Below are 13,165 nucleotides of genomic sequence, written 5' to 3'. Positions count from 1 at the left end.
AGCCCTCTCTCAGGGGCAGGGATATTTTGAACATTAAGAAAAGAGAAAATAAAAGGTGAGAAAAAGAATGAGAATCAGGAGGGCTGAGAAAAGTTCTCAGCTTGGTCCTGCCAGTCTGTTATAAACAAATAATCAATGCCTTTAATTTAACTCTTTGTCTGCTAGGACCAAGAAAAAGAGTTTTATTTACAAGATTGTGAACTTCTTGATACATCACTGCAACTGTTGCAGTGCCAAATACCGAGCCTCTCCTAAGCAGAGATTCAAAAGGTATCTTTAGAGTAAGTGAAAACATGAAAAGTCTTCAATCAGAACACTGCTGGCATTCATTTTGGGGAACCTTGTGGTTAAACATACATTTCCTGTCACTGGTACTGGGACCTCCACTCCATGATGCACAACTTCCTCCCCATCAGCTCAGCCTCTACCCAGAGGCTTCCTTCCCCTCCTGCCTTGAAACCTCACTCTGCTGGGAAAGGCACTCTGTCAGGCTCCTACATGGCTCCAGGCCCAGAGGTGAGGCCAGCAGCCTCCTCTATTGTTATCTTCATTAAACGCTGCTCATCAGAGCTCATTTCTCTCACATGCTCTCCTCAGAGCTGTCACCTCCCAACAGTCTAGCTCATTCCCGTTATTCACAGCTTTCTCCTACCTCAAAGGCACACCGAGTTTCTTAACCCTCGGCCGAGCACCACTGGAGAATATTATACCAATGTGCAAACCTGTGCTGTCCTAAAATTATAAAACAAAACTTTTAAAACCTGTCAATCACAAATCCTCATGGACTATGCCTCCCAAATATCTCGGAGACCGTCCGCTTCTCTCCATCCCACCCCCACTAAACTAGCTCGGGCCACCACCCCCTTCCCCATGGGCAGCTGCAACACCTTCATGCACAGCTTCATCAGGCTGTGCATCCATGCTCACTCCTCCTACAGTACATTCTCCACATTATGCCATCGTTACAAATAAATGAATACAATGACACTAACTATCCACTCAATCCTTCACTGGCATTCCATTATTCTCCGGAGGAAATTCAAACACCTAAACATGTCTAGGATGCTGTGTGGGATCTGGTTGTGCATATACCTCCAGATCCCTTTCACTATTCTTCCTTCTACCCCAAAACCTGTGCTCCAGTTGCACTGTACTTGTTATAGTCCCTCAAATGAAATCACAGTGACTCAGTGAGTAAAATAGCCTGGTGGGGAACAGGACTGATGGTAGAAGAAGAGATTCTAGGAAGCGAGATGCCTAAGAGAAAATACCATGGTATCCTAGTAAGAGTGATGCTGGGGATCCCAGAGAGAGAGAGAAAGAGAATGTCAGACTGTCCCAGGGAGACAGAATGCTGGGGGGAAAAGAAAGAAGTACAGGGATGCCAGAGAGATTCTGAGGAAAGAAACCAATGGGATTTTGTGACTACTTGGATGTCAGAGGTAACAAAAGGGGATAGTTATGGATATCTTCTCAGGCTCAGACTTGGGCAACAAACAGTGTGGTTAGTGTCATTTGCTGAGATAATGACACAAGAGGAGGCAGATTTTGTAGAAAAGACACCAATATTTTCAACTAATAACTTTCATCAATTTATGCATGCTGAAGAGAAATACTTATCTTTTAAATATTCATATACAACTGTTATACCAAATGATTAAAGATGTGCTAGCCCACCAAGCTAACAGAACATTCAAAAAAACAAACACAAAAAAATATGGAACTGGAAAAGTTTGAGCTGATACAATTCACAGTCTATTTAAGACACATTTTTAACCAAAAATTCAGCCTGTGTAAACAGTAAATGCTGATTTATTAATGAAGAACAAAAACTGTCAAGTAAAACAAAGCAAAATTGGCATAAAAGATAAGAAATTCAACTTTTCCTTAAAACAGGTGAAGGGCTAGGGAGGAGTAAAATCTTGATATAAAAACTTAGTTCTGCCACAGAGCCTAAAAAGAAAAAAAACTACTGTGACTTGGGTTGGGTCATCAGAAGGACATGTACGAAAATTGGTTATATTAACTATGACTATTCACTTCAGGACAGAAAGTAAAAGTGAAAGTCGCTCAGTTGTGTCCAACTCTTTGTGATCCCATGGACTATACAGTTCATGTAATTCTCCAGGCCAGGATACTGGAGTGGGTAGCCGTTCCCTTCTCTGGGGGATCTTCCCAACCCAGGGATTGAGTCCAGGTCTCCCACATTGCAGGCGAATTCTTTACCAGTCAAGCTACCAGGGAAGAAAGGAGGGCATTAAGCAAAATTAAAAGGGAGGTCTGACTACAGACTAATATTCCAGGTCCTCAAGGTGTCTGGAACCTATTTAGAAATAAATAAAGTAGTTCAAAAAAAAATTCTAGTATCAAGGAAGCCACTATGAATCTCCAATGGCCAAAGAAGATAACAGAAGAACAGAAAACCAGAAGAGGATTTTCTTTGCACTCTGTGACTGGTTGGTTCCTCATGTGAAAGAAAAGGCATTTTCTGATGATTAGCTATGATCTACAAAAGAATGGCCAGGCTTTTCTCACAATACAAATTGAAGGAGGATCTGCAGGTGAGAGGCAATGGAAAAAAAAACAAAATAAAACTTCAAGCTCAGAACTCTTTAGAAGAGCTGGAAATTTCATAGAAAGTACAGTAAAACATAAAAGGTAAAATAAGGGAGGGGAGAAAAAAACAGAAAATTTTATTTCAATCCAAGAGTCCCCTATCCAAACAATAGGATTTTGAGGAAAAGAGACAATGGAGAAGAGAAAGTCATCAAAGAAATAATATAGAAAGTTTCCCCCAGAAGAATGCACATGTGCAGAGGAAAAAAGCCTTTAGAATTTAGAGTATCTGATATAAAGAATGAAACAAAATCTACTACATCATGACCTTTATTTAAGACATGGAAAAAAGAATCCAAAAGCTGCCAGAGAGAAAAAATGAACCAGGTACAAAAGGAACTGATGTCAGAACAGCACCTAACTTTTGAAAAGCCATAGTGAATCTTAGAAGATGGTGGAATAAAGTCTGAAGAAAACTAAAGTACTGAGTTGGCCAAAAAGTTTATTCGGGTTTTTTAGGAAAAACCCAAATGAACTTTTCTAAAACCAGTGAAACTAATGACCAGTATAGTGTGGAACCAAAAGACCCAGGGGTCCAGGAGAGAGGCCCCAAGGTTTAGGAGTGGGAGAACTGAAATGGTAAATTTTATATATTTGGCAACATATAAATTGTTTTACAGTTTACTTGTGGTTTATAATTAATCGGTATACAAAAAGTGAAGGAAAACAAAGTAACAGATGACTCTTAATTACAAGAAAAAAAATATTTCCACGTAAACAATTATTTAACCTACCAGACTCAGGGCTTCCCAGGAGGGACAGCAGTAAAGAATCTGCCTGCCAATGTAAGAGACATAAGAGAGGCAGGTTTGATCCCTGGGTTGGGAAGATCCCCTGGAGGAGGAAATGGCATCCCACTCCAGTATTCTTGCCTGGAAAATTCCATGGACAGAAGAGCCTGGCGGGCTGCGCTCCACAGGGTCACAGAGAGTCAGACACCACTCAGTGGGCCAAGCACAGAGCAGAGCACGTAACTAAGCAGCGTGCGATATTTATATGGTCATAACAACATAAATATGGACTACTGCCTGAAAGTGATTCCTCTGGACAAAGAAATGGATGGGCGATGGGGACAGACAGGGCAAGGGACTGGTGCTTCCTTTCATCACAAAAGCCAACACAGAAAATAACGACAATTAACTTTAAAAATCACACTAATAAGTCTCATACCCAGCTATAGAATAGAATAAAAAAAATAGCTCAATAAACTTATTTGGGAACTTGCTGATTTTCACTGGACAAAGAACTAAAAGTAAAACAATCATAAAAATTTCCCAGGTAACATGAAAACAGACATTCTTACTCATCACCAAAGGAAATAAAATACTACATCTTATTACTTTTTTAAGAGAGGATAGTGGGTACTATAGTAGATAATCACAGAGATGCATGAAACATAAAATAAGGGGTTTCATATAGCTGTTTCTTATAAAGCCCTAAAAGTAAAGTTCAGTAAAAGTATTTTCCATGGAGAACAACAAACAAAAGCCCAGGGAGACAGCAGGGTCTGGAGAGGTAACTGGCAGCACAGGTGGCCTCAGAATCAGCTTTACTCACTGCTCACTGTTTTCTCAGAGGAGGCAATGGCCCCCCACTCCAGGACTCTCGCCTGGAAAATCCCATGGACGGAGGAGCCTGGTGGGTTGCAGTCCATGGGGTCGCAAAGAGTCGGACACGACTAAAGACTTCACTTTCACTTTTCACTTTCATGCATTGGAGAAGGAAATGGCAACCCACTCCAGTGTTCTTGCCTGGAGAATCCCAGGGACGGGGGAGCCCTGTGTGCTGCTATCTATGGGGTCGCACAGAGTCGGACACGACTGAAGCGACTTAGGAGCAGCAGCAGCACTGTTTTCTACAGATCTGCTCAGATGATGCTTAATCTAGAATAGAAAGCCAAATGCTGAAAGAGCCTCAAAACCAAAAAGAGGTATTTTCTGGGCACCCTGCAGAACACTGAATGGAAAAGGGCTCAAAGATTCTATAACATGATCTAAAAATCATACTCAAAATTAGGTGCTGTAATGATTCCATTTCTTGTCTTATGAATTATGGGGAAAGGATTTTTATCCATCCTTCAGCTACAGTTTCTATACCTCTCTACAGAAACTCTAAAGATGGTGGCAGCCATAATCATAATCAGTAGAGAGTAAAGAAAAAATTAAGCACAAAAGTGCTGGGCACAGCACTTCTCTGTGAAAACCCTGAATGGCTTCATATCATTATTGTACCATCCTTAGACTAAAACCAGACAAAAGAATAGCTTGGCCTGGCTGCCAGATAATCTCCATAGAAGGGGCTGGTGATACAGGTGGATGGGACCACATTCTCACCATGGTGAGGCCAGATTGCAGTAGAGGAAGGAATAGGAGCTTTAAAGATTAGACTGGGGGTGACAAGGACACCCAAGCAGTAGTTCAATCAAAAAATCTTGTTTCCATTTTGTCCTCTGAGAGGAAAATGAAGAGACATTCCTTGGCAGAAGGGAAGGAATCAAGAAAAAGACAGACCTAAGGATAGTGACAAATAAAGAATAACTACTTTATACAAGTAGGGATGAACTCAATAAAACCAATAGGGGGATGAGCCCTAAAACAAAAACACATCTTCTAAGGGACATCCCTCTTTCAGGGCTAATTCTGTCCTATATTAGTTTTCCACTGATAGAAATAATTCAAGGTTTGTTTTGAATTCCTCTAAACTTCAAAGGAAAGCAAAATGATTAAAGCCAACAAGCTTGTGAAATAGATGTACTTCTGGAGCACACACACACAGCCAGACAGACACCTCTATCAGAGAAGTAACAGAGACAGAAGACAACCCAGTAGGAGTGAAAAGGAGAGTGAGATGATATGGACAGGCTAGGCCTCCTTGGGTAAAAGGCCTTTCGAATTCCCAGCTTCAGTTTTTATTAAGCCCAAATAGTTGGTTTCCTGTTCCCTAATTCCACAAGATCTCTGTATCCCAGGAGCACATCCCTCTTTCATTTAACTAGTGAGAGTATCTCTGGTGAGCTATTTAGAAAAAAGAAAAAAGAAATCCTGTTTAGAAACTCTATTATTTGTATACATCTTTTATATCAATAAAATTTATAATAAATTTTATTTAATATGTATTTTTTTCCAGAGAGCTGCCTATTAAACATTTACCAGCACACCATAACTTCAGGGTGAATAAATAGTTATATATACCATCCAAACTATTCTTACTTAACAATCTCAATTTCCAGAATAATACTAAAATCAAACAACAAAGAAGAAAAGGATTAATATTATAATAATATACTTGCATGACATCCACCCTTCAGGTCCAACAAGAAAAGCTTTTGGCATTTATCAATAAGAGAATTCCATCTCTCAGGAATGAATGAGCTTCCCCAAGAAGCAATGAGGACTTTCCTAATTGCCTGCTAACTACTCTCACATGTTTCAACCTCCCTGCGGAACAGAGACATGTGGGATCTTGAGAAACTGGCACCCAGAAACTGTTAGTCTGCAGCTGAGAAATATCAGATTATCTTATGAAATACATAACTGTAACTATGACTTAACAACACAGCTTGTAGAAAATAATTAACAATAGGTATTTTGAAGAAATACTAAAATACTGAGAATTCCAGACAAAAAGGTATGTTATGAATAGGTCATGTTTGCAAAAACATCTTACTTCATCTCAAGTCAGAGCTTGGCAGCCCAGCCCCATTTCACCGCTTGTATATGTTTTCTGTTTCCCCTTCCACTTCCATTTCTGGTGAAATGAACTGGCTTACTTGACTTCAGAAAACTTATATATGTATTACTTTAAAACAAATATACTTCTGGATTTAAAAACATCATACTCAATTTGCCTATAAATTTCTAATCTGCTCAAGAAATTTCAACTTTCATTTCTCAATAGAAACATAGTTTTTATAAAAAGATTCTAAATTCAATTGAAGATATCCTCCTCTTTATTCTTAACCCACTTGTTAACAAGTCTGCAGCTTTATCCCACTTTATAAAATTAGAAGGGTGACAAACCTAACAATCAAGGAAGGAAACATTAAGAACTACCTAGTAATTTGAGACTTCTAAAAAATATTCATGTCAAGAACATTTAAAAATGCAATGAAAAAACAATCACAGAAAAAGTGATAGGAGACTTGATTCACCATAATATAAACCAAGGCTCCCTACTAGAATATAATTTACACACCTGGGCCCCCAGGGTGCAGTATAACTGTCAAGAGAATAAAAGTGACTCCACAATGCTCAGTTGGGGATGGCTGAGGCTTCTAGATTTTAGGATGTGTTTGGACAGGACTAAAGAGATTATGCAGGGAAATGAAAATACGTGACACTAGTGTGGTCTCTACCCAAGCACAGCTCCAGAGGGTAGGCCACCAAGTACAAGAGTCAGACCACACCAAACGGGCCAGCTGGGCTCAGAGCAGTAAAATGGGTGCGGCTGAAGCAGGACCCAGAACTCAGAGCTGGGAGAAGAACCAGAGACAGCTATTTGGAAAGACCCAAATCCTCTTAAGGTAAAGTCACTCCCTCCTGCTACCCCCCAAGCCGTGAGTGGTCTACAGATTTTTTTTTTTTTTTTTTAGCCTAAAACTACAGTAAGAAATAAGACTTTACACCACAACTCAGCACACATACATGTATATACATATATACAATAAGTAACAAACAGAAGTTTCTCTAAATGACACTTATTTTATAAAGTATGGTATGCATTATTATTTATATTTGTATTCTTTTTTGACCCAAGTAGGAATTGCTGGTCCTAACTCACTAAACTGATCTTAAAATCCCCTACGAGGTAACGCCCTCCAGTTTGACAGACTATTGAATTGGTCACTGGTTGACTTTGGGGTGAGGTGGGTGTCAAAGATCACATGAGTTCATAGCTCAGCTTTGAATCTTGTCCCTCTATTGGTCACATTGCTGATTTCCTGCACTTGCTTTGGAAGAGGTTTCCAACCAGTCTGGCATTAAGGTCATTCATCAACCAGCCCAACTCTTTGCTCCAATCTGATCTTCCACAATGCCTCCTCAGTCATTTGTATCCCACGAAACCTGATCTGCTTTCTACCCACTCCCTATCCCAAAATGTCCACCTTTGCTTCTCCCCAGGGTTCTTTTCTCCTCCACCTATCCAAAATGCTCTGATCCTCCAAGACAGAGCTAGATCGACTGCTCCACACAGAACAAATTTCTCCTGCCTCCAGAACTGAAAGCACTTTATCCTTGTTGTCTATCTCTGACTGACACATGCCCACCCTGCTGCCATCTCCAACCTCACCCCACCACCATGCTCTCAGAACCCAAACGTGCAGTCTCAGAAAGAGACCACTTAGTATGCACTTCAGGTGCAGACTGAACAAATGAACATGGAGGGAGAATACTGCTCTCTGCAGACTAAAAAATTTCTGGCCAGGGCCCAAAGCACCAAAAATCCCTCAACCAAAACCAGAGTCTCATATTCACTGCAGCAGATATTGTGTCTTCAACCTCTGAAATAATTGTTATAGTAAGCATTATAAGAAAATGATACTGCATGCTTACTTTTAATGTTTAGAAATTCTTCTTTCAATTAAAAAAACAGCAGAACTATAGGTTAGCAATTTTGTAAGAATGTCATGTTCCATGTATTAACTTCTCTTAAACTCTGATTTCCCAAATGCAATAAAGACAGCTGGGTACTACTCAGCAAAATGAATAGATCCCCCCAAACTCATCTAACTTTGGCTTCTCATGAGACAAAGCACCCTGGCTTTGCTTTCCTTCAAACGTCAGCTTCCTCTCCTGCTTACCAGATAATTCTGTTAAATTAGTTCTGTGTATCTTGTTTCAAAAACAAAATTCTTCACATCATCTTTTAATCACGAATTTTCATTTTGGTCTCCCCTAATTACATAATTCAAAGAACTTACTTAGAGCAAAGTCAGAAATATTAGCATCAAAGTATCTTATATCTTTATGCAAATATATCTAATAGCTTCCTCATTTGACAAATATTTATCAAGCAACTGGTATATACTCAGACACTGAGGCAGGATGCAAGAGATCTTTGAGGTACTAAACTGAAAATGCCACACTTCCAAAGCAAAGAAGACAACAGGATAATAGCAGATTCACATGCGTTAACCCAAATTGAAAATTACATACATACGCTATACTCCTGGACCTCAAAGAATCAGGAAGAAGTGAAAAAAGGAAATTCTAAAGATACTCTGAAGCTAAAATAATTCAAACAAGTAGTAGTAGGAATGGTCAAAAAAAGGAGAAATAGAAACACAAAACTCAGAAAATATGCTAATCTTTTAGTTTTAGAAATGTTGCTCAACTATGAAGTAAATAAAGTCAGTTATTAAATATCTGTATAGACTATATTTCTATTTAACATTAGCAGAATAGTCACTAACACCATTTGACAATAAATGGTCCTTTCCCTTATGTTCCCAATATTTTATGTAACCAATATACACTGCTTATGTACAAAAGCCCACGAATATTTAATATTTATCAAATATCCCCACCCTGCTCTACTTAAGCCTTTAAAATTATTTTAAATGTAGCTGGCTATGCCAATGGTGAAATCATTCAAATGGGAAATAATTTTGTATCTACTAATAGATATATTAGAAATGACACTGTCATAAAACTGAACTATAAGTCAATCATTATCTCACTGTTCTTACTATTCTAGTATACAGTATAAACCATACATAGTAAAAATGAATAGTCTTACCTTAAATATGTGCCATATATGAAGAACAATGCCATCATTAGTCCATTTAAAATAAAAATTACAGCAACATAAAAGCAAGCAGGATCTCCCAATCCTTTAAAAATTTAAAAAAAAAAAAACTTTAACTATAGATTACTTTATGTGTCTGACAATTCACATTAATATGTGACTATTTTGAAAATGGTTGCCAGATACATTAAATGGTTGCCTTGGTTCCCATATGAACACATGACACTAGTGTAGAACATAGGTAAGACCAGAGAAATAGCTGTAGTGGTTATAAAACAGGGCTGCAAATGCATGGATACTCCTCCTGTAGAGGTCTGGGGTCTGTGCCCCTGCTTTTAAGTCTGGCTGGGCTTGTGACTGCTTCAGCAGACCATGGCAGAAGCCATATGGAAAAGGACATGCAGTATCCAACTTGGAGCCCTGAGCTACCACATGAGAAGCCTAACTACCCTGAGATACTATGCTATACAAAAGCAGAAGATGCATGAAAAGGGCACTTGTAGGTGTTCCAGTGAGGCTCAGCTGGGCTCAGCCTTGCAGGTACCCCAGTCAAGCAGCCAGAATGTAAGTGAAGTAGCTCCAAGTTAATTCCAGTGTTCCCAGCCACTTGAGTCTAGCAGAGTTCTCTGACATCGCAGAAACAAACCAACCATGCTATACCCTGCCCAAATTCCCTACTAGCAGAAACCATAAACATCATAAAATCGTTGTTTACACCACTAAGTTTGCCGTAAATTTATTATACTGCAACAGACAACAGGACAGTATCACAGAAACTCGCCTTCACAGCTTTCAATCGAGCTGAGTCCTTCTCCTCTGGTAACCGTCCAACATATCTTGGTTTGAATACCAATCAAATCCATTATTTTGGTATAAATCCTGTACCAGCTGGCTAAGATTACCTAATTGAAAAAGAGAAGGAGACATTATAAGAAAAAAGTATCCTCAACAGTTTCCTTACTAGAATATTTTTGAGATATTTTGATAATTGACAAATTTTCCCTTCCTGTACCATCCCCATCTGGGTCTCTTTAAATCTAGTAAAAGGAGCTTCACAGTCCCCTATGTAGATTCTTCACTGGTCAGTCTTCACCTGTTCACCCATGGCTAAGAATAAAATATAACAAAAGATATACAAATCTGTAATCTTCAAAAGCTATAAAATTCAACTAAGGGACATAAAAAAAGAGTTGAACAAACAGAAAGATATTCTATCTTCCTGAACAGATTTAATTTTTCAAGATGTGAATTCTTCCTCAAATTAATTCATAAACATAAAACAAAGCTAAGCAAAACCTCAAGTGTCTACTGAGATGTGCTATATGGAAAAATGACAACACGGAGATAACTGAAGAAAACGTCCTAACAGATAATAAAATTGCTACTTATATAATTAAAATAGTGTGACGCTGGCACAAGAATAGTCAGACAGATCAAAGTAACCAAGGCAGAGGCAGTGGAGTGCCACAGGTCTCTCTTCAGGGCTGAGGCACTCATTCCCTGAGCAGCTGGGAGGGCTGGTGGCTGACAGCCCTCAGCTGGTCTCTCTCTGGGAGCTACCCTCTGCAGTAGAGGGTAAATTCACTAAAGGTCACCCTCCCCAAGGGTAACTGCAGCCATAACTAGTCAACAGTGGGGGAATATAAAGGCCAGAGGTCCTTGCTTCAGGTAGGACAACTCTGTAGGGTCATCCCAGTTCCAGAGCTTCCCCAGAGATTGGCTGAGGCCTCTGCTGTGACTGTATCACAGCTCAAGTCCTCTGCCTGCCTCCTCCTAATTCCTTCATCCCCCTTCAGGTATTGCCCCCAAGGGAGTTCCCCTATATACTTCAGGTACAGATCTCCTTCTTAAAGCCTATTTCCCAGGACCTCAACCTAAGGTAACACTGAACAGAAAGTCCAAAAGTAGTTGAAAGCGTATGTGTACAATAATTTTGGAAATAACAGAAGAAGCAGACAGAAAATGGACCACTCACTCAAGTGTTAGGTTACACAGAAAATCATTTTGCAAAAATAAAAGGTTAGATTCTTGTCCCAAAACTGAGTATTCAAGAAAAATTAAAAATGTAAATCTCAAAAACATAACAATTAAGAATGAAGTTTTTTAACATATATGAATGAATAAAAAACATAAATCTAAAAGATTCATAGACATGATAGCTCTGAAGAGAAAAAATACATTCACATCATACTGTACCAAGCTAAAGCACAAAAAGCTGGAGAAAATGTCATATCCATGTAGTATAGTATTAACCTCCTACATATAATGAGCTCTTAAAAACGTCAATAAAAATATAGACAAAGGGCATGAATAAGCAATTATTTTCAAAAGTGAAAATGCATTTAATACAAAGCACTGAAAATATACATGTACATACACAAATATATAGCAATGAACGAAACACATCATGTGATCTTAATTTTTTTAGCCATTAAATTAGCAAGGATGCAGAGAAACAAGCATTTTCAAAAACACTGCCCGTGGTAATTTTCATTAATAAATCCTATCTAGAAAGCATTTTGGCAACATGTACCAAAATCATTAAAGCCTATATTCTGTTGAACTAAATAGTTCCACATCCACAAATGTATAGTTTAAAAAAAACACATATATGTGTATCCCCATCCACAAATTTAGAGTTTAAAAAAACATATGGATATGTGTAAAGATTTTGCTTCAAGAATGTTTATTGCAGCTTAGGATATTTTAAAAGTTGAAAACAACCAAAATTTTCATAAAGGATGAACTAAATAAACAATGGCAGATTGCATTACAGCCATAAAAAATGATGCTGTTGAAAAAAGATGATTTAGGAAGATGGTTTTAAATATTCTTAAAAGACAAAAAGCACTTATAAAAAAAAAGTGTTGTGTGATCCCATTGCTGGAAAAGTAAATGCAGACATGCATAGAAAGTACTCAAGAAGCACTTTGGTGGCTATTTATTGGTCTCTATCTCCTCCATAATTAAGCAAGCTAACTCAGTTCATCTGGAAATTAGACTCCTTTTACTCAATGGGAAATGACCAAGAGCCCTGATTAGTGCTGATACTGAGCCCAAGCTTGAGATCTCACAGCACCAAGGCAGCCATGGCCCTGCTGCATCAGGCAACATAGCAGCATCAGCATGCTATGAAGGGGGCGCCAAGGGGAAGCGTGCTTAACAGAACCTCAAGAAGGACGACACTGAGGAAGTCACATCCCAGGTAGGTCCTGGAGAATGCCTAGGGATGCATTAAATGGTTACTGATAGCACTGCCTTCCTATCTCAGCTCCCTTCTTCCACTCCCTCCAGGGGAAAAACGCATCCAATTAAATGAAGAATCTCAGATAAGGAAGAAACAGTATTCGGCAAATGACATGTAAAGGTAATGTAATACCTATAAACATATCAAATCTAGTTTTCACATTTTCTAAACCATGCAATCATAATACTCATTTCCATAAAATCATTAAAGACTCCAAAAATTAATAATGATTTTTTTCATATTCCTTTGTAAGAAAAGATACCCATTTACTTTTTTAAAAAAGATAAAATTTAATATATTGAATTAGATCTTAGATTTAGAATCACCATTTAATATAAGTAATACTTTATAAAGTAAAAAAATTATAATTGAAAAAGTATCTTACCTCAGGGTAAAGATTGAACCTTTTTAATGTATTAATAACAAGGGGATATTCAGTCAGTTTATCATTCATAATCATCCATACTCCATTCAAAAATGAGGGTGCTTCCACAATAGTCTTAAAGTAGGAATAATACAGTCCCTGAAACAAGCACATGTTATAATAAAAAGTAC

At 38.4% G+C, this 13,165-nt stretch overlaps 1 protein-coding gene across 1 annotated transcript in view; it reads right to left on the bottom strand.

Moving 5' to 3' along the window:
- DPY19L1 (dpy-19 like C-mannosyltransferase 1) overlaps positions 1-13,165 on the bottom strand; it is a 100,882-nt gene that overhangs the window by 67,067 nt on the left and 20,650 nt on the right. Inside the window, exons 4-6 of the mRNA XM_043872079.1 lie at positions 12,996-13,133; positions 10,145-10,265; positions 9,355-9,448 (exon numbers count right to left, since the gene is read on the bottom strand). Coding sequence (XP_043728014.1) covers positions 9,355-9,448; positions 10,145-10,265; positions 12,996-13,133 — 353 coding nt within the window. The remainder of the gene's footprint in view (positions 1-9,354; positions 9,449-10,144; positions 10,266-12,995; positions 13,134-13,165) is intronic.

The sequence above is a fragment of the Cervus elaphus genome, chromosome 18 (genome assembly GCF_910594005.1).
Source record: "Cervus elaphus chromosome 18, mCerEla1.1, whole genome shotgun sequence".
In the NCBI taxonomy this organism is placed as follows: Eukaryota; Metazoa; Chordata; class Mammalia; order Artiodactyla; family Cervidae; genus Cervus; species Cervus elaphus.
The sequence above is the reverse complement of the archived record's forward strand: the minus strand, read 5'-3'. Positions and strand labels throughout refer to the sequence as shown.